Source organism: Lethenteron reissneri, chromosome 10 (assembly GCF_015708825.2).
Source record: "Lethenteron reissneri isolate LAM-NWPU_2019-01 chromosome 10, ASM1570882v1, whole genome shotgun sequence".
NCBI classification, from domain to species: domain Eukaryota; kingdom Metazoa; phylum Chordata; class Hyperoartia; order Petromyzontiformes; family Petromyzontidae; genus Lethenteron; species Lethenteron reissneri.
In genome coordinates this window covers 7,923,298-7,948,284 of record NC_083788.1, presented here as the reverse complement: position 1 = coordinate 7,948,284, position 24,987 = coordinate 7,923,298, and the positions used below count along the sequence as shown (strand labels likewise).

Below are 24,987 nucleotides of genomic sequence, written 5' to 3'. Positions count from 1 at the left end.
TACATTGGAACAGAAATATGAGGAAAGGTAAGAAGAGTACACCACTGAAACAATGCAAAAAAAATCACAGGTGAATTTGCGGAAGTCGCAATCCAATTGTTGCTGTACGGTGCTCGGCTAAGACTGCAACTGGCGGACGACGTTCCAGCGCAGCGTAGAGATGCAGTGAACAATAAGTCATCGCTTTGCACGATGTTTAATTCTTCTTAACGTTTGGAGCACAGTTTTCCATTGTTCGTCGAATTAAAATACATATTTAGAGGCACCCCATAAAACGCCATTATATGCAGGATATTGCATATTCACCCATGTTATTTCCATGAAACACTGTAACACGGTACAGTACTATATAGTAAGACAGCCATTGTACTAGCTTTTGCTTGTGAGATTGAGATAGTGTGAATTAATGAGCGTGAACCTGTGGAATTGTGGGATTTATTTGTGAAGCGAAAAGCTATTGTATGTGTGATATATTGCAGACTGGATAGTGATGTGTGGTTGTCATTACTCTAGTGAGAAATTGGTAGTGTGTGCGTGCATGCATGTGAAATTAACACGAATGCAGTGTGCTATGTTAAGTAGTAACGAGTGACCCACACGTATACGTGTTGGTTCATAGGTGAATGCGTGTAACTAGTAGCCTATAAAGGATAGCTTGAAAAATGTGTTAGCTGGTAACTGAATGCACACTTTTGTCGGATAACGGAGAGCCAGTAAGAATGTGCTGTGGATGGGAAAGTTATTGTGCACGTGTAACGTGACACATCCACACAGAAACGACGCTATCTTGAATGTGCATGCAAAGTTATTGAAGGAGTGTGCACTGGTGCGTACATGTTTTGTGCTTCGGCATGTGATTTCACGAGCTTGAACGTGGTGAGAATGGGACGGGACATATTAGTGAGGTCGAGGGCATGGCGTGTGTGTTACCCAGTGGAAAGTAGTGTGCGATTGTCATGTGCAATGACGCGCACACGCTAACAATTTCTGTGTTGAGTGGGTGGCGTGACGGAAAGCATATTGCACAGGTGTGTGTGTATGGGCCGTTGGTGGAGAGTGTGTTATACATGCTATTAATTGGGCCATCGGTACACTTAACAGTTAATAACTAACACTGACGACTGACGAGTGTTAACAAAATTAACATTTTATTAAGCAATTCTTTTGCATGTGTTGGCTGCATGCGCAAATGTATTAATGATGCAACTTAACCTAAAAGGAATTTGAGGAAGCATTTTGAATAGAGTGCACTATTAGCAACGTTATTACTACAGATTTATAGAGTTATAACTATACTGTATACGTACAGTACTCTTGGTGTGCACATATATTTATATAAAGTGTATACTCTTAATGTGCAGTATACAGCAGTGGTTCTCAACCTCATCGTGTTGGACTTGGGACCTCTTTAAACCACTACTGAAATGCCACTGAACCTGTTAACCTGTATTTATAACCAAAGCAATTAATTAGACACCACATATGAGAGTGGTGTAGAAGCACAGATAAAAGGACATCACCACCTACTTCATTGTAACACCGCTTCCAGCTATGCCAGTGAAATTTGTTTTGCACTATCTTCCGCAGAAGAATCGTCACCCAAAATACCCTTCTATGACAGTATTGTACGCCACGCGCCTTGCTGTTATAGGGTGGTGTCAATGACGAAGGTGGTGAGTTGCTCTGACAGTTGCATCGTTGGTTAGGGTTAGGGATTAGTATAGTTGCTGGTGTATAGATTAATTGCAACCTCCTTGTCACTTTTCATACCCCTGCAAGATCCATTGGTCTTTCAATGACCCTTAATGATACCTGCAGCCCCTTTAGGGGTCTATGGAACCCTGGTTGAGAACCCATGGTATAGAGCAAAGTCCTTTATAGCATATGCAACTAATTTTAACCTATGACTATGTTAATATAAATTATAATAGCTTAATAGGTAAAGTTAAACGTGTTTTCCTTAACTGGAAAGGTTTGGCCTTGTTGCTGATTGTTAATTATCAGCCTTGATAAGAATTAATGGTCATACTCTTTGGTTCTTTCGGTAAAGTCACGTAGGTAGAAAAAACACACAAGCAATCGTCTTCAGGTGGGTCATTAATATTGGTTTCCCATTGTGTTTTTTTATAGGAATAGGCTGACTTGTAAGCAGAACACCAGAGGTGTGTCAGTTTTACAAACAGATTTAGGAAGACGAACCCGTTTTATAATTTTCCTATTATAACACTTGTACACATTTTGTTAACGGAAATCACTGGAAAAAGACGTGAATATCAAAGACATATCAATGATCATAACCGAGCCATTGTTGACTATGACAAGACATTTGAGTCGGTGGAAATTGATGCAATAATTTCTCTCGCAAACTCGAGGCCTAAATACATTTGATCGGAAATAATAATATCCCGATGATAAGAATGGAGCAGCTTGACTTGAGAGTGGATGAACAAAGTACCAAAATGCATGCTAAATGGGGAGTCAAGGTAACAGTTGTGTCATTCAGAGCTGCATTAGAATGTTTACTGAACATCTTATTGGAAAAATGTAATGCTTAAATACAGAGACTCCTCTACTTACGAACATTCGACCTTCGAACTTTCCGGTATATGGACAAACCTGTCCGTATGTCCAGTTGTCCCGAACGAGAGTCATAAGTTCAACCGCCACGCAATAGATGGCGGTGGTGGAATCTACAAGAGATTATACAACTTTTAAAGTCATTCCCCGTGTTTAGTGTACATGCTGTACAATATGTTTGGATCGAGAGGAGTAAAGTTGGACTTATGAACAAATCGACTTACGAACATAACTCTGGAACCTAACTCGTTGATAGGTAGAGGAGTCCCTGTATAGGCGATGTCATAATAACGAGATATGGAAATTAACTCTAGGAAATTATAGAAGAACGTAAGTTTAACAAATATGCAAAGTGGGGCTCGAGATAAATACAGTACGTGCAAAGCGTGCTGAACAGTAAAATGTTATCTGTCGGACAACTGGAAAACGCTTCATTTGGCAGTTATTTAAATCACATTGGGATCAAAGCAATAAAATTAAGAACATGGATGAGGGCAGGTTGGAGTGCTTTTTGGAAAAGAATAATGAAAAACAACATAGTGTTTATATACTCTTTGGTTCGTTCGGTAAAGTCACGTAGTTACACTGGATTTTGTTTTACATTTTGTTGTGTTTCATTAACCATTTGAGATTATATCTTTTTTTTGCAGTGGAGAACTGGGAAACCATAACACATGGTCAGATAATTTCGTATTTCTATAAATGCAGTAGAATTAAAATGTGATAAAGATTTGAGTTCGATGGTTAAGGTCAGTGGTTCCCAACCTTTCTGGAGCCGCGGAGCTGCGTCAGCTCTCAAAACGTTTTGCGAACCATCTTGCACCAATTAAAAATGTCTTAAAATTACTTCGATAAGCGTTGTAAAACGTTACTTGAGAAACCATCACAATTGTTAATATTTTATTGACCATTCTAAATAGTTGTGCAATGGACCACGAACAATATGGTGTTTTGTGAAACAATTGGAATGTCCGTAATATCTACCCGCGCCAGTTCCGTGGGGCCACTTTTCTGTGGCCTTCCAGACCACCGTTGACTCGCAGACTATGGGTTGGAAACCACTGGTTTGCACCACACCTGGACCGGGGGCTGTAAGATTGATGCCCTTGCGTCCAGGTGCGACGGCCGCATTGCATCACACGCGTGATTTGCATGATGTGACGCGTGGCATATACCTGCACTAAAACAATAAAATAATGCGCATAGATTTCTGTTTGCCTCGTGTCTTTGTAGAAATGTTAAAAACCCATACCTTAGTAATAATGCATCTTAATATTCTAAGTTACATCGTGGAGAAAAAAAAAGTCACGGTGATTTCTTGCTCAACTGAGCATTGAAGCAGTTCTCATTTATTGCCAGCCCTGAACCAGTGGTGGAAATTCCACGTTCCTGTTGCATGGGCGAGTATATCCATAAAATGGTATAAATTATACTCTTTGGTTCTTTCGGTAAAGTCACGTAGGTATAAAATAAAATAAATCACGACGTTTCGGGCGCAACACAAGCGTCCGTCAGACTGTTTCAGCTGCCTCAGCAGCAGACCATGCTTTCCCACCCGATGACGGACGCTTGTGTTGCGTCCGAAACGTCGTGATTTATTTTATACCTACGTGACTTTACCGAAAGAACCAAAGAGTATGGATTCTTGCAGTCACGAAAGCGTCAAATCAAGATTGAATGGTATACATTTTATTGACACCCAACCAGCATTTGAATTTGCAACCTTCAGATTGTGAGCTGCTCACTATCGCTGAGCCACTGCTTTTTTTACCATTTGTATGATTAAGTTATGAAGGTAATTTTTGCAAATTGGTGTGCCGTGTAGTCAATTGTCGGCCCCATTCTAGAAAATGATTCGTTTATATGGTGTTTTTAGGTGACTGCATTCCGATTATCCCTCTCAATGCTTGAATTAAGCGCAAAAACAAAAAACGTGTTTTCCTTTAATGTGTCAACATTCAGATAATTCCCTATTGGTGACATCAATAGCAGTTCACCCACGGTGGGCATGATGCGTTAAGAGGATTATCAGCACGTGAACAAAGATCATACGATTGCAGCACAGCTATCGTAATAATGTGCTATTGGACTGTTCTAATACACTACATGTGTTTTATACTTGGAACTGTCTTAATGCCATTCCTAGTTGCAATACAAATGATTTTGAGGCAAACAAACCTCATCCGCGCAGACCATGGCAGATGCGGATAGCTGATGCACGAATGGAAAATAAAAAAACGCTCCAGTGTGCGACTGGTTACACATAACATACGATGGAACATATATAACGACTCAACAATGCGCGATTGACAAATACGAAGGAGGCATCGGTGTGATACACTCCACTACTCCTGACACATTTATCTGGCTCAGCCACTCGTAAAATTATCGTTGTTGCTCTACATGAACATAAGCCGTACGAAGAAAATATAAATGGTGCGATGTGCGGAATTATAGCAATTACGCCAGCCGTTGGAATAGACCACTTTTGTTGTAGGCCACTTCCACATCTGATGGAGGCAACTACTGCTGTTGCATTCGTGGCATTGGTTTCCCATTGGACTCAGACTTGCCTCAAGTGGTTGAGGTGCGAATTGGAGATGCTGTATTACAGCGCAGAGAAAAGCCAGTGAGGGCGAGCGACACTTGGCGATGAGCATAAAGTCTGTCACTCATCACTGTCGCAATTTTGCGCCCGTGGTCATGTGTGCGGTGCATCGTTCAAACGGTTGATTACACATCGCTATAACGGTTGATTACACCACTACAATGAACGATCTGACGGTTCTTTGTGCTTTCCCAGAGACTAATAGAGCACCATCATCAAAATCATTTTAATCCACATGTCCACCACTGGCATTACAATATGAAGAGATTTCCTCCAGCAAAAATTAGCACTGTCATTTACTGCATCTCTACTCCAATATCAATAACACCGACATCATCTCCAACATTACTATTGTCTATTACAGCATACATGTTATGTACTTTCGGTAACATATTGTACAAATGAAGGCGGTTAAAATGTAAGCGCTAGCATAAAGCGTGGTTGAGCCCACCAAACATCAATGCGTTACGCACATCATTGTTTCGAGTCATGCCACGGTTTTCATGGAGAATTAACTGAGGGTGCAAAGTATTCGGGGTGCAGCAATGCTCCCGATTGAAGGGTTAATGTCAATTATCAATCTCAAGCCACAAGGATTGAATTGAATGTGTATATTTTCAATTGGTATATGTTGCATTTATGAATATACATGGACTGCGTCGTGGCCAGCAGCGAGTATTATTCTGTACTTCCACACGCCCCTGCCTTCGCAAACCCATGTTGACTAGGGTGGTGAAGTATGGTCAACTATATCACTCGTGACCTGCACAGTGTGGAAAGAACCTCATCCAGCAGTGAACTAACGAGGGCTGTACATGTGCTTATGTTGCTTGTAATTAAGTCACGTGGCAGCTACAATACTGGTAGCTATATTCACCACAGTAATACTGCTTAGGTTTTTTGCGGTTGCGCCGTATAGCACCGTAAATTCTCTCCCTGTGGACGCGTGGATTTCTCTCAGGGTCCTTCGGTTTTGCCCACCAGATTTAGAAATATGCGTTTAGATTATTGGGCTGCGACTCTAAATTCCCTCATATGATGACGATGATTGGTATAAGCCACTTTGATGGCCGCCTCTAAAAAAAGAGCTCATAGCTCGGTGAGATTTACCTGGCTAAATTGAGAAAAAAAGCTCTGCTGAACCTTCAGGTTGAATCGCATGTTGCTCGGCATGAAGTTCGCCTTTCACTCTGCGTGCTGGTGAGCTTCTTCTGAATGCAGTCCCTGAAGTCGCCCCCAACATCGTGGAGTGAATTCGGTTCCCGAAAGAAGCTCCCATGCGGCATGGGGAGGGGAACATCGGACGACATGCCGAGCAATTTGCTGTACCAACCCTAAAATACATCAGAGTGCTGCACAGCTCAGGGTAAAAAAAAAGAATCTTCAATAGCAACAATTCATCGACTCATAACGGTACGAATAATTTTTACACCCCTAACGGACGTGCATTTGTGTTGCCGACGATCGTCATGATGCACCATCGCGCGTGTGTGCGTCCGCCATGCACCGTTAGAAGTCGGCGGGACGAATCATCATGGTGGAGGCTTTGAGAGAGTAGCTGGCTCCACGCCAGTAGTGCCACTTGATTCCGTTAAAGTGGCCGTAGTGGGAGCCCTTTGGGAAGAACTGCCCGTTGAGGTTGGAGGGCCCACATGCCTCAAACCACCAGCCTACCGTGCACACAAAAGGGAAGCAAAAATATGAAAGTGCACCCCTGCAATAACTAGCTCCAATCATCGCTGGCAGAAGGGCATCCACTAGAGGACGCTCTGGACAAGCCCCCTTCATAGGGTGTTTTGGCCGACTGTTCGACGATGGATAGTGTGTTTTGAAAGAGGTGGGAGTACCCACACTTCATCTCACCACACGCAATCTGCCGATCGACTAAATGTGGTGTAACCATTTATGGAGCAGAGGCGAGGGGGTTCTCAGAAACTAGCCGCCTTGTCTCAACCGCCCCATCAGGGGATAGATCCGGAAACCTCTGGGCGGCACGTCCACTATGCATGCTTCCTTATCAACACTGCGTGACTAAATCACAGATATCTCCACCGTAAATAACTCTGAAAACAACAAAGAGTTGTATCTTTTTTCAGCAAAATATTGCTCTTATCACAGTACTGCACGTTGCGGTCTGAAGCAGAACCAGAGGGTTTTTTCAACTGGAACCAGATGACTGACGTCCTCAATGCGCCTCAGCCGATCTAAGCACTAATTGAATCTGGTTAGTGCGAGGATGGGTACTAAAGAGGCCTTGTCGCGTGTGTCAGATATGCATCTGCAAGGTAGACAAGGGATGGTAGTGTTGGGATTCATGTCATCTGGTCTCCTCCTACATGAGCGAACACTCATCAGTGGTGTTGGTCACACATTCCAATACAGTATCCCCTCGTTAGTCGTGATGGATACGTTCCAGGATATCAAGTCCATGATAATGAGGGAATACTGCACAGGACCCTCACAAACAACAGTCTTGACATTCACGTGACACGTGAGGCATTCCTGATCAAATCACAGTATTATTGAATAATGCAAGGAATGGCAATAGGTTATAAAAGTAAGTCATGAGGCTGATAGACAATTAATGAGGTTGGGAGTGCAATGTACGTATGTTGAACTTTGTTCGCACCTGACGTAGCCAACCGTGCTAATCGGGGGTGCGGGGAAGGACAACAAACTAACCATAAAAAAGCAGTTCTAAACACTGTCTTAAAAGAAAAAGTGCATAACAGCAGGTGACATTTCGGGCAACGGCCCTTATTCACAGCACATGCGGCTCTTTAAGGACTGCCTTCGTGTCGTTATTTATTAAGGACCCACCGTCTCGTTATCACCGCATGCATTGTGGCTCTTGAAATATTGAGGTTTTTGTTTTTACATAATTTTAATAAAAATGGCACTTCCCGTTATTTTGGTTGTCGACCTCTGGGCTATTGGGAGGTTAACAGGAAGATCACGGAATTGTTGTGAAGTACATGAGACCCGGGCTTCTCACCCCCTGAGCTCAGCTGGGCACATTTGCACTGGCAGCGGTCGTGATCCTGGTCGCGGGTACTGAACTCGGCACCCGACTGCACCAAGCTGCTGTAGCGGCCGGCTGTACCAGAGAACCCACTGACCAGCAACCTGCATGCAACAGTGGACACGCGCAACAAAGAAAAAAGATCACCCATTTATCGCAAATAAAACTGCCGGGGCAGGTGCTGTTAGTGAGCATCCATTCAGGACAAAACGGCGTGAATAAATCAAATATCCCCCCTATAGCCTTAACAGACTGTTGGGGCAAGTACTGTTAGCGAGCACCTATGAAGGCCGGCACGGCAACACGAGGTAGTGATGAGGCAAGCACCACACCCGGGCTTCTTTTGTCTCCCAAGTGTTAACACACCACAATCGGTACTCATTTAAGGCTGAGATGACCTAAAGGAAGCCCAGGAGATAATATGCCGCTGTTGTTAGCCGTGGCAAATAATCTAACCTATGTCGCCAACGTTCTTAGCATAGCAACACAAATATGCAGATGCATATTATTTTATTATATTCGTTAAACCAGGATGACCTCACCGAGTCTCATCGTCACGCCACCATCAACATTCCAAGTGCATGCGCATGCAGCTACTACTGGTCTGTATGTTTGTTCGCTACTGACTTTTTGGTATAATACAGAAGTAAAAGCTGGATATCAGCACCCCCTCTTGGTAGCAAGGACCAGTGGTCCTTATATCCAAAGTGTGCTTTTATCACAAGTTGCCCTCTTCCATTCCAGTCCCAGTGTAATGTAAGGATGTGTTGCTTATATGAGGCTTCTTCTTAGGGTGCCACGGTGGATACAGGAGGTCGTAGGTGCGATCCCCACCCTTACACCTGCTGTATATTTGGAGTTTGCATGCCTCCTCCCATGGTCGCGTGGATTTTTCTCTGGGTCCTCTGGTTTTTCCCTCCACGTTTAGAGAAATGCGTTTAGATCAGTGGCGGCTCGTGACATGTCCACTCGTTGGGGCTGTTGTGAGTGAACTCTAAAAAGATGGTGTTCTAATTAATAAAAACCTCGTCATGCTATTGGCATTCCCCTGTAAGTGATATAACTGTATTATCTACCAACGGTAGGCATTTATAAATAATACGAAATAAAACTACATGGCACTCTAATGCTGTCCTCATGACCCTCAAGTCCACACTCAACAACCCCTTTGACACTGACAAAAAAGCCTAGAGCGTGAAAGCCGTGAGCTGCTATATTTGCATAGTGCAACCTCGCGTTTCTCACTGCAGCCATGGGCGCCTTTTCACCGCCCTGAATTGGTCTTATGAACAACTTAAAATGTTATCTTTATCAGGTCATTCAAGTTGATAGAATCGTTATATATATTTTTGAAACCAAACAAAACAATTTATAGAAAAGTCTTTTTATTAGAAAAATGCTTTCTCATCTCCAGCTGCTTGGTGGGGCGGTGCCTCCAACGCCCCCTAGTGGACGAACCGCGCCTGGTTTCGAGTATTTGGCTGCTAGAAATGTCCACGTGAAAAGCAACTTCGTTGAGCAATCGTTTGTGGTCAGGTCGCTTCTGAAAAAAAAGCTATATAACTCAGTGGGGCCTTAACTGGTAACATAAAAACAATAGTTTTAGTTTAGTGCTTGGTCATCTACGCACTCGCAGCTCTTTGGCTCAAATGCACTCTGCCTTGCCTGACCTTGAACTTCCTTCAAGTCGTCAAGCAACATTTTTTCCGTTTCTGTATCTAAGTATCTTTAGCAAATATTTTTTTCAACAACTACCTTCATCATTCTTTCGTGTCAGAGAATGTGCCCTTATCCACATATGTAAAAGAAATTTGAATTGTTCAAACTTCCTCATAACTCCGCACCCCCGATTAGCACGGTTGGCTACGCACGGTACAAAAGGTCAACATACAGACCATTATTTCTCTCTACTCTATCCAACCAGTTATTTCCATTCAATTCCAGATTCAACATCTCGAGACTTTCCACCCTTGTGTCTCTTTCTTTCGTGTAGTCCTGCCACATACGACAGTACGCTCCGTACGAGGGCCTTCGCGAGTATTTTCTTCTACTCTCTCTCTCTGCACATTCCCATTGCAATCCTGGCTCTCATCTCCTTGAACAATCGGCTATCTTCAGTCGGAATCCGTACCGTGAAACTTCACTTGTGACACGTGCTCATATTGGATACACTGCTTTTCGATTTGAAATCTTTACCATGACACAACGTTTTCGAAGGCCAGCAAGCGAAATAGTTTTCCTCTCAGGGTGGATTGGAGGTGCAGTGGTTGGGAGTACTGTTTTACGAACGCGACGATGACTTGCCTTCTATTCCTCGCCACGGTTAAAGCATCAGTGGTGAAATATGAACCAGGAATAGGTCCGCACCTTCATCGCCAACCCTCACTGACCAGCGTGGTGAAGTATGTTCGAACAACCCACGTGATCGGCATTACTACGGAGAGGTCCTAATTTCAGCAGCGGTGGATTGACAGAATAATTGTAGACTACATTGTCCACGGGAAGGGAGTTTCAGAAGTTGTGCTCTATACCAACCCAACACTCGCCCCCTACAGTTGCTGGATTACAGGCGTGCATAGTATCGCCACTGCTATACTAATAATAATTATAATCACGTCTCAATTACAATACGTGCACAATTCGAGCGACAACGATCACAAGATTTCCCCCTGCTCTACCAGACTTATGTTAGTTATCTTTCCCCCCATTCTTCCCTTCACAATATGAGCTTTCATGTTCTCGCTTTGTGATCCCCCACTTGGATGGGCAGGTGAGCCCGAATCTCCCCCCTTTCGTTACGACCCCTGGCACGCCGATCTTTTGGGTTTATGTTCGCGGCAGAGTTTGTTGCCCACACTCCACTTCTCCACCGGTACTGCGATCAGTGCTTTCTGTACTGAGCTCGCATTGTGTTACAATTAAAAAATAATAATATATAAACTAAACAAAACGTGGATGAAATAACGTGCAACCCGTAGGCGGAGTTTGACTTCTATACAGGGTGCTTCAAAAAAAATGTCAACACTTCTGAGAATTTTCAACAGTACCACAAAAAATGTGCTTCCGGGCTCTGGAGACCTCGAGAAGATTCCAGGCATGCGTTGACAATGATGGCGAACAAGTGGAGACTCTTTTTGAAGCTATTAACATATATTTGTTATCATCTTACAGTGTTTTATCTGTTCTTTTTCCATTAAAAACGATAGTCCCATAAAAGTGTTTAAAAAAATTGAAGCACCCTATATTTTTGGGGCGAGGGTGGGCAATCGCGGGTGCAAAAATAAAAAATAATAATTGTAAACTACTGAGACTAAATTAATAAAGGTGTCCTATTTTGGGATGGCTTTGCCCCCAATCCACCAAACTCAGCACGTGGACTGCAATGCCCCCCCCTCCCCCCCCAAAAAAAAATTGCGTGCGCACCTGTATCTAGCAGCCTCCCCTCTCAGGGTGAAGCGAGCGTAGGAGGCGTACGCCTGGTTCTCGTCCCAGTCCCAGAGGAGGATGCGGAGCGCTTGGGGTCGCCTGGATGTCAGCACGTGGACCGCCTCGTTGCCCAGCCAGTACTCTCTGTCCGCACTCCCAAAGCCCTTGCAGTCAAAGCAAACAACACGGAGCCGTGAATCGGTCGTTCAAAATCCGAGACGCTCGTTCACGCGAAACGGTTTGGCAAGGCGTGCGGTGCGAAACGAAGTTCAATGTACGCACACATACGTACAATGGACGGGGAGGGGGGGGAAACCCATCACAATAGGAAAATGCGTGCAGGCTGGAAGAAAACGGCCACATGTCTCGACTCTATTTTGAGTTCGTTTGTGGCTGGAACAACGATCCGGCAGCACGTTTGGCTCTGTCGAGTTAGTGCTTTAGAAAACGGGCTGAGAGCATTGTACACGAGTTCTGGTGATCATAGGGGCATGGCCATGCAAGGTGGCATGATGGCAGACATGCCTTCGTCTTCTTGTTCTCTGCGAGAACACCTTTTGAGCGTGACCAGTGCTGAATATCAGCTGGAAAGTCAGGAGCGTTGTTTCAGAAATTATTTTGGCACCCTGAAAACATCTGTCTAGCCACATTTTGTCTTAAACTTGTTTAGAGAACTGACGTAATATACAAGGCACAATAATACAGTGCAAATAATGGACGGCATTCCTTGTGCTATACTCTCGTGGTAGTGCCTTACACCAATAAGCCCTACTCCAACACAGCCTAGCAGTGTTCCAGAAAACATTGAGTGAGACATTCATTCTTTAAAGGGGCATACCAAGATGTATCAGTGACAGTAAACCACTCGGAACACATTCCAAATAATATAATAACCACTTGCTATGAATATTCTGTGGTTATTTCGGTAAAATCACGTAGAGAAAAAAAAACTGAATACAAATAACAAAAAAATTCACGTTATTAATAAATAAATAAACTATTCAACATCATTCTGCTGTAGCTCTCACACCCCCCCCCACCTCGAGGTATGCGGATAGGCTGCATATTCTTCAGGGATTTTCGTCAAAGTGGCGAAAGTTTGGACAAAAGCCTGCCCATGTACTTCACTGGAGTGGTAGGGGTGTTCTTCAGGATGCCACAGGAACGTGTAAATCACGCACGCGCAGTGCCCCTTGGTGGCGCAAATCGGTATAGCATCACGCATTGCTCGCCCCCCCACCACACTCGACCGGAGAACTAGCGCCCAAACGACTGCAATGGTCAGCTGCGCCAATAGCAAAGTAGTTTAATCAGTAGAAGACCAATGTTAAATGGTAACACAAGTGATTAGCGCCCTTTTGAATAATATAATAAAATACATATTATTTTACGCCAATGGTTATTTTGTGTTATAGAATGCTGCATCGAACTAGGACAACGTTTTTTAAATGCCAGTTCCTTGCACAAAATGTCTGGAAGTTTCATCAGAATTTGTTGAAGCAAGCCTGATTGCTGGTGATACACTGTATGTCAAAATTGATTCAGAGTTTTGCTTGTACTGAACCAATGCTGCTGAAATCGTGCACTCCCAGAATGCATTGTGGTTGATGGGAAGTGTGTTTTTGGAGGGACATGGATAGGAGCTATATTATCTGTTTATTTAGTTTACGATCAAAGTTAGCACAGTCGTGGCAACAGAAGAGGCAGCAGCTGCAGCAAATATACATCGTTAACAGGAAGCAGCAGTGATAAATAACTGATATAGTTGCAGGGCCGGATTAAGGCATGTGCTTTAGGGGCTGCAGCCCAGGAGTCTCTGCTAGCTGGAGGGCCTCCAGAGATTAAGTGAAAAGTTATTTCATTCATGAGTGCTGAATCAAACTTTGATTATTTCATTTGTGAATGCTGAATCAAACTTTGATCAAACTTTGATTCAGCATTCACAAATGAAATAACTTTTCACTTAATCTCTGGAGGCCCTCCAGCTGGCAGAGGCCCCTGTGCTGCAGCCCCTAAAGCACATGCCTTAATCTGGCTCTGTATAGTTGTCGTCTACCTGGTGGGTAGCAGAGAAAGCACTGCCACAAAGTCTATTGTTATACTGTACTTCTATGCTCCCACGTCTTGGCTCCCCGCCCGCGCCAACCCACACTGACCCGCATGTTGAAGTATGATCTAACAAACCTCCATACCTGACATGGCATGGGAACCACTCATCCAGCCTTGGATTTACAGAGTTGTACATATGCATGGTGAGTCATAGAAATATTGCTCCTGAAGTAGGCAGCAGCAGTATAACAGTATTGGCAGGAATTGCGAGTCGTTACAGAAGCAGCAGTCCTGTGCCATGTTGAGTGAAAGCCAGTGTATGCCTTTGACAGAATTGCACTCCGGAATTGTGGGACATGTAGGCCTGGAGTTGATCTGTGCCAAGCAGTCCAGAGAGGCTACCAATTTGTAGTCCTGCCAGGGGCGGTTGAAGTTGATATGTCCATCTTCACGGCGCTGAAAGACCGTCCAGCCACCGCCCTCCGTCTGCATGTCGCAGTACACCTAGGAGCAGCACAGTCACGCAGCGTGATTATAGTTACAACTCGATTATTCACGAGCATACGATATTGGTTGTTACCTAACGGTGAGATAGTGGACGAATGGGGCGCCGCAGTGGCGAGATGTTAACTACTTCGCCTGGTATACAGGAGGTCGTGGGTTCGATCCTGACTGACACCTGTATATTTGGAGTTTGCTTGTTCTCCCCATGGTCGCAGTGGATTTTTCTCCGGGTCCAACGGTTTTTCCCGCCACATTTATCAACATGCATTTAGAGTATTTGGCTGCGATAAATGTACACGTGATAAGCCACTTCGTTGAGCTATCATTTGTGGCCAGGTCGCTTCTCAAAAATAACTATATAGCTCAGTAGGCCTTACCTGGTAAAATAAATCAATAGTTTAATTTAGAATTCACATACTTGCTATGCATTCCTGGTCCTTACTTGTTGAGTGCCATTGCCCACATGACTGCAAATGTTCAAGTTTGAGCTTATTTTGCTTAACCAAATGAGAACTCAGCACACCAGGATAGTCTTATTTTTCAGTGATCTGAGGCACTAGTAGGCCAGCAGGGGGCGATGATTGCAATGTGAAATCCCAATTTGCGTTATTTGGACCCTGATGCCGTTACACAATGGCCTGCTCTTGCGAATGACGTCAGGGGATCTTTATATCGTCCGCTATGAGTGTGACGCAGATGGCGTGTGTATCGTTTTGGTTAATACACCCGGAGTAATAATCAGGGCGGCCACTGCATTCGAACCGTGAACCTCTGCTCCTGGACTAGCAGTAGCTAGCATAAACTATCACACAAACTCCAGTCATTTACACAGCGGCCTTTGGCTAGCCATCGAACCAAAGATGGTAACTGCAAAGCGCCCTTTCAGATGCGCTTCTGCGACCGTCTGGAATGCTCTTCCTTCTGATATTAGGAAGCGACTCGAGCTATGCACTATTAAATCTAGACTGAACACTCATATAGAACTTCTTTTTGTATTTCGTTTGTTGTCCCAACATACATACATATCACCTGAAGACGATTGTCGGTGTTGTGATCGAAACGTCATGATCAATTATTTTTCTATCTACGTGACTTTACCGAAAGACCCAAAAGAGTATGATTGACTGTACTTTAAGAACATTTAGACAGATGACATATTCTCATGCCATTACTACCATTCTATGAATGTAAATATATATGGGTCGTATAACCTCAATTACACATGTTTAGCATTATCATAATAGTTAACGAATGTACCAAGTTGCTGTTGTAGTGAACTTAGATGTAAAATAGTCGATGATTATATATCGCACCTCCGATGAGTACGGTTGGCTAAGTACGGTACGAAAGACGTTCAGCATACATACATTATATAAACATACTCTTTGGTTCTTTCGGTAAAGTCACGTAGGTATAAATTAAAATAAATCACAACGTTTTGGGCACAACGCAAGCGTCCGTCATCAGGTGAGAAAGCATACAAATGAACTGTTCTTGAGAAGAACAGAATATATTTCCATTTCGACGAAATAGCCTTCAGGAAATAGATATTAAGATTTCATCGGATTCATACTCGGAAATATGAATGTATTAGGTTAGGAGGTCATTTTCGAATGCAGTTCACCAGAATATGAATAGCTAAATGTGCGTTAACCATGTAAGATGGCAATAAAGTACAAACATTGTCCAGCCAATCAATCCACTCGTTCAGTAGTTAACCAGCCAACCAATTATTTAACAAGCCAGCAAGGTGTTTTGCCAGCCATCTACAAAACGCAGAGCTCGTGTACCTTGAGCGTGTGTGAAGTGTTAAACACGTGAAGCACGTATATGCCACTCCTCGTCTGCCCACTGCGGTAGATCTCGGCACAGTCCTGATAGGGCCCACCAGACCCTGCAGAGACACCAGCGATGGCAGCACCCCGGACCGTGATGTCACGTCCGGTCTCACCAGATGCCGTGGCCCCTCTAAATTCGCTGGTAACCTGGGCACCTCTTGCTCGACCCTGGACAGCTGCTGCGAAGTAGATCAACTTGGTGGTTATCATTATAGATTCATAATTATCATCAGCAGCAGCAGCAGCCATGATAAAAACGTGCATGTTTCACTGCTATTATACAGCATAATGAGATGTGGTAGCATTTCGAAGCTATAAAATAAAACGCCTTCTAATTTTATGTTGTTATATTGTAAAAGGGCACTTGTTTATCTGATGTGCCCATGCAGTGACCATGAACCTGATCTTATGAAACTAAGTGTCAACAGGCACATTAGGTCCATGCTGCTTAAGCCTTAGTTGTGATGGTTAATTTGTCGAGTGTCAGTCATCGTAACTGAGGGTCGATGCCCATGACAGATGCGTTCCACATTTAGAGTCTCTCGCAGAGAGTCCTATCCAACTGCTCACATCGTCTGACCAGCTGATCCATTTCCTTCCTCTCCCCTCTCTTCCTTCACATGACACGACGCAAGAAAGGGTTCTGATAAACATTTAGAAAGAAAAATTGCAAACAATAAAAAAATACCCTACTTGTGTTGTGTTGAGATTTTCCTCCATGCAAAAGGCGGTTATTGGGCTGAGATTCATCACTGGACTGGTGGCGTATGGATACTTCATTGTTCTTATCATCATCATCATGAGCATCGTCATCTTCTTCTTCTTCATCATCATCATCATTGTCATCCTCATCATCCTCGTCATCATCATCTCCATCATCGTCATTCGTGGTCGTTGATGTATAAGGCTGCTGGTTCAAGATTTTCCTCCGAGTCACTTCACGCCTACTCTCCAGCTCTGTAATCTTCCTCTCCAAGTGCCTGCGACAAAGACAAATGACAGCTGCTTCAGTGTACTTGGAAAGGTAGAGGTGTGCTGACATGGCAGTTGGGTCACTGCATCATCATTCATCCTCAAAGTCATCATTCATCCTTTCGCCATGGTGGCAAAATATTAACTGCTTTGCCTGGTATATAGGAGCTTATGGGTTCGATCCCGACACTGTGACGCCTGCTGTATATTTGGAGTTTGCATGTTCTCCCTGTGGACGCGTGGATTTTTCTCCGGGTCCTCCGGTTTTTCCTTCCACATTTAAAAACATGCGTTTAGAATATTTGGCTGCTATACATTTCCACGTGATAAGCCACGTCGTTGGGCTATCATTTGTTGCCAGGTCGCTTCTGATAAATAAAAAAATCCATATAGCTCAGTGGGCCTTACCTGGTAATTTTAAAAAAATAGTTTAGTTTTAGTTTGTAGTTTTCAAAATACTCCACAACAAATTAGCTGATGACCTCCGTAACTGTGTTGTTTCACTGGAGTCCTCATTACATCACCTTAGAAATATCCTCTCTACTCTCCACGCAGCTAAGACTTGCTCTCTGGCAATCGTGAACGTTCATCTGGTGTTGCCGTCCCCTCGCTTTTTTGGCATGAGCTCGCCTCGTCGTGTTGGCATGAATCCCTTGGTCTCTTCCGTGGCCTTTTTAAATTCCTGCCAGGATTTGTGATCTCCCTTCCATTGCACATTGCGGTTAGCGAGCCTCCCCCCGTCCGCCGCTGCGCCCGCGAATTGGTGTTATATGTCTGCGTCACCTGCCAGTGTGACTTGGATGTTGTTTTCCTCGAATGTGTTTGCTAACAGTGTCTGCAAGCCAATGATTTATTTGCTGTAACTGCCTATTGTTTTCTTCACCAAGGTGCTACCGTGGGTCATTTTTTGGTTTGTAGTAAACATTACGGCTGAATGTTTCTTACCCCCGCGTAAACAAAACAAATCAAATCGATCGATTAATATCTGCTGTACCTGTTGTTGTGCTGAAGGGTTTGAATGTTCCGTGCTTGTTCTAGAACCTTCTTCTGGAGGGAACGAGTGATGCCAGAGTGCCCACGCGCACCGCCCGCCTCTCGCACCGTGCTCTCCAGCTGCACTCGTTGAACACAGACCAGAAATTAGCTGAGTGCGGTATGTACATCTGAAAACGTGTTGCCGACATTGAGTGTTTTTTTTTCTACCATGTAAACAACAACTTGAAGCCTATGTATGTATGTTGAACTCTACGGGGTAAAATTGAGCCTGCACATTTGCTGATTTTGTGACTCCATCTCTGCGGTCGACATCCTCTCTTGTATGTATGTATGTTGAACTTATTTCGGATCGTATGTAATCAACCATGCTCATCGGAGGTGCGGGGGAAGGACAACAACTAAACAGAAAAAGCAGTTTAATCTAAATTCAAACGTGGAAAGCTCCAGTGGCTTCCTAATATCGGAAGAAAGAACGTTCCAGACAGTGCCCAAACTCGTTAGATATCGAACGCTAAGCAAGTTTGGGCCTGGACAACGCTTAGATGGGAGACCACCACGCAAACCAGGTTGTCATAGGTTTCTTCGTTGATGCGCTACACTGTCGTCAGCAGAGGTTAGAGAAGAACATTTCAAATCCACGTCCCCTACTTTCACCAACCCACAACAGACCAGCTTGGTTTAGGTATGTTCACATAACCCCCAGGACCTACATGGTGTGGGGAAGCCCTCATCCAGCAGTGGACTGACAATCGGGCTGCACATGCACAAATAACATTATTAAACATATTCTTATATTTTCTCGCAACATCCACTGATCTGATGTTGAAAATGTTTTCCCCAGGGTTGACAAATGCTCAAATGACAGTTCTTGGAAGTTCTTACTGAAGCCCTTCTAAATGATCGTACGCACAGAGGGGAGAAGGGACAGCTAATGATAGCCTTGACAGTCATATCTTCTCTAACACATGGCAGCATGTGCTCTTTTGTGCATTGTGCTGATAAGATGTCCCAGTAGCTTAGCTAAAACCACAAGGAACACGTGATACTCAGCACTTGGTAAAATGTCATTTTAGTGACTGGAGCTATTCTAATCAACATTTTACTTAACCCCCATAAGCTGCCCATTTACTTCTAATAGATGGTTGATTAAACTGCTGTAGTTCCACGTTGGTTCTGCTACATCTTACTAAGTGCAGCATAAAAAAAAACTACTGCGCAGTTTATTTTCACAATTGCGTTGTACAGCTCTTTGATGGGTTTTTATTTTTTCCAAATGTACCACGCGTTGTTTTAGCACGATGTCCGATGTTTCACTCCACGTACTGGTTGGTAGCTTAACCAGTTCCTGAATAAGCTCCCAGGACGTGGAGAGGAACTTCGGACATCAATGACAAACGCTGCGCGGCACAGCCCCGAAAGTACATCGGAGCGCTCCGCAGACAAATGTCTCCTCCCTCACGGAAGCACAGCGAAGTGGCGATAGACCACACCTTAACGCTCATGGTCTTGCATATCTGTCCTGACCATTTGTTTGAGAAAAAAAACAAAAACTCCATCTCAGCCTTGTATGCCAAGACAAAAACAAACTGTGTATTTTGGATACAATAATCAACATTTGTGTAACTAGGGAGTGGCTGGACAGCCCTCTTTCCAAGCTTTTAATGACCGTTTTCATAATTATTTCGCAACTGTGCCAACAACCAGGAGCAAACGGTGAAGCGAAGCCGCATATTCTCAATGGGAATTAATACTCAACAAACGTTATTTGCAACCCTTTGTATATCCACCGCTGGATGAAGGCCCCTCCACATTACACCACGCTGGTCAGTAAAGGTTGGTGAAGAGTGTAGTGGTCCAGGAGTGGTTAACTGTGGCCAGGAATCGAACTCAGGTCATTGGGTTCATAGAACAGCATACACATGCCACCGTATCCACTCTTCTACACCCCCAATGTGAAATAATCTCAGAAAATATCTCATTTGGCTAAACCTAGTATTCATTGCTATGATTGTTTATCTGTCCAGTTATTACAAAGGGCGGAGTGGTGGTGTAATAATTAGCGTACTGCACTATTAATTCGACAGCCAAAGTCGAATTCCCATGCATGGTTACCATTAGTGGTGAGCGATATCTGACCTGCTAATGAGATCCCCTCCACCACTCCCAACAACCCACACTAATCAGTGTAGTGAAGTATGGTCAAAAAATCCCATTGACCAACGTGGCTTTGGAAGGCCTTCATCCAGAAGTGAGTTGACAAAGGGCTGTAAATTCAGAATTCGTTTTTTTATGTTGTCTGCCGGCCGAGTCGCCCTTGAAAATATCTTCTTAACTCAATGGGCTTTACTCGGCAAATGAACTTGATTCTTAGCAGAATATGGTCATCTTATTGTTCTCTGGCGAATTGTATGATTTGCAGAATAATTTTACCTTTAGCGTGAAAGCAAAGCCGATTTTTTTATCAAATCCAGAATGCATCCCTAAAGGTATTGACTCATTATCGGTTCGCTTTTGCATTCACAATCTCTTGCACTCAAAATCTTATTGAACACAATCCAGGTCGACTATCTTGCAAAACGAGATCTCGAGGGATTTTTCCAGGTGAAATATTTGAATTCATAAATAAATATAAACTTACGGCGGCCTGCTATGCCGATCGCCAGGCCGGGCAGCAATCACCTTGTATGTATATTCAAAAAAGCCACAAATAAGTTCGGTTTCTATAAATGTATATGTGCAATTTCGATTTAAAGCTTTCGTGACTGCAGGGATTCATATTCTTGGTTCTTTCGGTAAAGTCACGTAGAAGGGAAATAATAAGATAATAAAAATAAAACAATTAAAATTATGTTTCGGTAAAGTTACGTATTATGTTTTATTTGTATTATTTCCCTTCTACGTGACTTTACCGAAAGAACCAAGAATATATGTGCAATGGTTTAATTATTGACAAAGTTTACCTCTTTAACTGAAAACATAACAACAAGTTTTTTATTTTCTTCGGAGCACATCGTGAAGTCAAAAAGTACCACACAGCTAAACCTTAACTTACTTAATCTTGATTTGAAGCTGCAGGAATCCATACTCTCTGGTTCTTTCGCTAAACTTATTTGTTCACGTATCACAGTGTTTGAACGACATGCACTATTTTCACCTTCAAAATCCAGCAGCATGGATTGCAAAACAAGTGTTACGTTGTCAGAATCAGAATATGTATTTATGCTGGAGGAATCCGATGAGCCATGAAGCTCTTTGTCACAGATGTCCAGTAGGGACAGGTCAGAGAACTTTACAACAAACTGTACAAAAACACGATAGTACAGTATTGCAAAGTACAAGAAAGGTAAACAAATCACCCCAAAAAAATACAAATAACACTAAACCATACCCATCCTACCAGGCATAGCCCACCGAGGAATTAATGTTGAACTTCCTTCGCACAGTACGTAGCTAATCGGAGGTGCTAACCTTGTGGAGACGCAGCGTGGCGTTGCCCAGAGCTGACTCTAGCTGCTGTATCCTCTCGCTCGTCTCGTCCAGGTCCTTCTTTGACACATCCCCATCCACAGGCGACGCCGCTTCCAGATCTCCCTTCCGATCAGGACTGCGAGTCCTGTCCTTGTTGTGAATCCGGTCCGAGTCTTCTTCATCCGGATCAGCGTCTCTCATAGACTAAAGGGTAACACAATCGATATGGTCACTTAGCAGGATTGTCATTATTACTATTTTGCCAAATGAAAGCAAAGATCAGGACAGCGTGAGATCATGGCACATTCGGGAGGCCTTAATCTAGCAGTGGCTTAACCATGGAGGCAAATTATAGTTTTTAGTTTAGTTTTTTTTGTAGGTCATAAAAAAAATTTGGATTTGAACATCAGTCATCAATTAATTGAAAACACGAGTTAAACGGCATTTATTTAACCGGCCCAATGCTGTTCAGTACAGCATATCAATCGATCAGTGGGGAGCGGTGGCATGATGGTTAGCGCACTGCCCTGTGAACCCAGCCACCTGAGTTTGATTCCCAGCCACGGATAAAGTCACTGGCAAGTGAAATCTGAACCGCTGCTAAGTTACCCTCCCCCCTCTCATCACAACCCACACTGACCAGCGTGGTGAAGTATGGCCGAATGTACTGAAGCATAGACGGAGCATGATACACTACAATGGATTGTGCTGTAACTGCCCTTCGCTAACAAGATACGTACAAGGAAATGTCCCTTAAGTGAGGGGGGAAATCATTCGGGTAAGCAACACATTGAATAAAGGCGAGCTGTCAATGCGTGAGGTGGCAGTCGCACCTCTGAGATGTTGTCGCCTATTGCGTTCATCTCCTGGCCACACAGTCTGCGAGCATCAACTAAACTACCGTACAGTATTTGTATTTATTTGACCAGGTAAGGCCCACTGAGCTATATAACTCTTTTTCAGAAGCGACCTGGCTATCACAAATGATAACTCAACGAATTGGCTTATCACATGGAAATGTATAGCAGAAAAAAATACTCTAAACGCATGTTGATTCTAAATGTGGAGGGAAATAACGGAGGGCCCTGGTAACAATTCACACGACAATGGGAAGAGAGAGACATGCAAACTCCAAATATTCAGGTGTCAGGGTCGGGATCAAACCCACGACCTCCTGTATACCAGGCAAGAGAGTTAACATCTCGCCACCGTGGCGTCGAGTGAGTGACTTCTTGCTCGCAATGAAGATAGACTGACGATCGTCTCCTATTTGTATCGCCCTGAGTGAGCCAGTGGGTGGAGATTCCACATTCTTATGACGTGTACAAGTTAATCCATAGGAAAACCACCGCGGACTCCGCCACAAAGTGGTATCTATTTTACCGAACTCGGAAGGTTGATGGGCTGAGTCATGCCACATGGGCGTTATGAGCCAATAATTGCGGCCCATAATTGTTCAAAACCCACATGGTGATGCCATGGACTTGAGCTACAAAATTGCCCGTAGGATTGATCAGTGCTAGAATATTGCCTCTCAAACCATTAGAAAAAGTACACATTTTTTGGGTGGGTGGGGTGCTCCAAACCCCAAGGCATCTCCTAAAACCCCTCGACGTGAATGCGGTCCTGCCTACGGAGGAGAAGCGCAGAGGTTCAACTCACCTGTGCGAGGGATGCGCACGCAGAGAGGTCGGGCGGGATGACGAAGGTGTAGGTGCAGAGGCCACCGCGCACCCGGCGATAAGAGGAGGCTGCCCTCGCCCCACGATGAGTGCCGAGAGGCTCGCCAAGCGCCCACATGTACAGCAGCAGCAGCATCGCCGAGCTCACCTGCGGGGCACAGCAGAGCCTGACCCCTTGACCTGCTCCCTCTGGGTCAGTGCTCTTCATTGCAAGGCCCTGCGGGCCACTGGCGGACACCTGGTGGCCTTCAGTGCGGCCCCTGACGTGCGGCCGGCGAAAATACACAGCATCTGAAAACACCCCTTGCAGGCGGTGTGGCGGCCCTCACCGTGATGATGTCTTATCGGCGAAAGTGCCCCCCCTCCCTGAAAATTAATGAAGAATACTTGTCTAGGTCGTTAATGAATCAAGGATCAAAGATTCCTCCCCCCCACCCCATAGAGCCTTAACAGACTGTTTGGGCAAGTGCTGTTAGCGAGCACCAATGAAGGCCGGCACGGCACACGAGGGGGTGGGTGGCCAGCACCACGCCCGGCCGCCTTTGTCTCCCCAGTGGCGATGTTTACACACCGCACCAGGTACTCATTTGAGGCCGAGTCGACCTAAGGGGGCGTTAATAAATGGACACATGCCCATGCACGTATTCACTGTGGAGGCTGCACATTCAGTGTCATACTCATTGGCCATGATCATCAGTTCACTGCTGGATGAAGGCCTTCCCAAGCCGTCATCATCTCTCACGCACCTGCTCATGAGCTGATTTAATCGCTCCATCTCCAGGATGGACATCCTTTTGAGCGCATTCCCTTCTTGGACGGGCGCTGACGTTAGTCCTGGCCACTGGCCATCATCTCTTGTCACAATCAATATTATGGCTTTTCTTCTTCTCCAATATCTTAACTGGTTCTCCGATTTGTGTTCCTCTTTTCTTCGTTATTTTAAGCGTGCAAACTCATTATTAGCACTTTTATACGGTTTTACTACATACTTTTCATCATTGTCCATGTTTCTAATCTATCTAATAGCAGGCAATATGCATTGACTAGAAACGCTCCATGCACTGGAGCCATAACAAAGTTCATCGAACGAAGCAGGGCTTCTAATCTTGAATACAACCAGGTGATACCTCAAGGGACTAGGATTGCGTCTCATTTGCAAGTGACCTCGAGTATTAGTCTGCCAGTAGGGAGCGATTATTGCTTTATGAAATCTCAATTCAATTAGTAAAATTATTACACCCTATAGCGTTATATCACTTAGTGGAAAATAATACAATTGTTGAACCATAAAATAAAAAAGAACCAAAAATCACCATATTTGTCATGAACATGCCACGAACACCATCTGACTAGACAATACATAGTGATCTGTTTCAAGCAAGAGCCTCGAGAGCAGATCAAGCCCCTTCTAAACAAAAGGCACTGTCCAAATAATGAGCTTATGATACATATTTTCTATTCCAAGGCACTATTAAGTGGGCGATTTTCACTCATTAGTTTGTTTGCGAACTGCCTGTGCAACGTCTTATATTTTAACATAAAATGCAAATTAACATAAATAAATAAAAATGGCCACTCACCATTTGCGCCACTGGGTTCATTGTTTGATGCGATGTTCCTTATACCCCCAGCTCTTGAGTTTTAATTCAACAGATTGTAGTTTTCTGAATTCTTTAACTCCAAAATACTTTAAAGGCCTAATCTGCAATTTACTTGCTCATTTATAATAAATTAGCTTTCAAGACGTAAACCCACTGTTAAGAAGCCCAACAGCTGTGGATTAAGGGTGGTAGGTAGTACGTGTGTATACCGTCACAATCTCCCAGGATGGACTGTCGAGGCGTG

At 44.0% G+C, this 24,987-nt stretch overlaps 1 protein-coding gene across 1 annotated transcript; it reads right to left on the bottom strand.

Annotated features, from left to right (window-relative positions):
• Positions 1-366: 366 nt before the first annotated feature.
• On the bottom strand, positions 367-24,941 carry LOC133340915 (angiopoietin-2-like). The gene is made up of 10 exons (XM_061549408.1): positions 24,723-24,941; positions 23,123-23,290; positions 21,461-21,664; positions 17,991-18,109; positions 16,718-17,004; positions 15,977-16,203; positions 14,085-14,186; positions 11,631-11,797; positions 8,181-8,311; positions 367-6,855 (listed from the first exon to the last, which is right to left on the bottom strand). Exons 1-10 carry the CDS (start codon positions 24,741-24,743, stop codon positions 6,695-6,697), a joined length of 1,587 nt encoding a protein of 528 aa, XP_061405392.1. The 5' UTR covers positions 24,744-24,941; the 3' UTR covers positions 367-6,694.
• Positions 24,942-24,987: the final 46 nt, after the last annotated feature.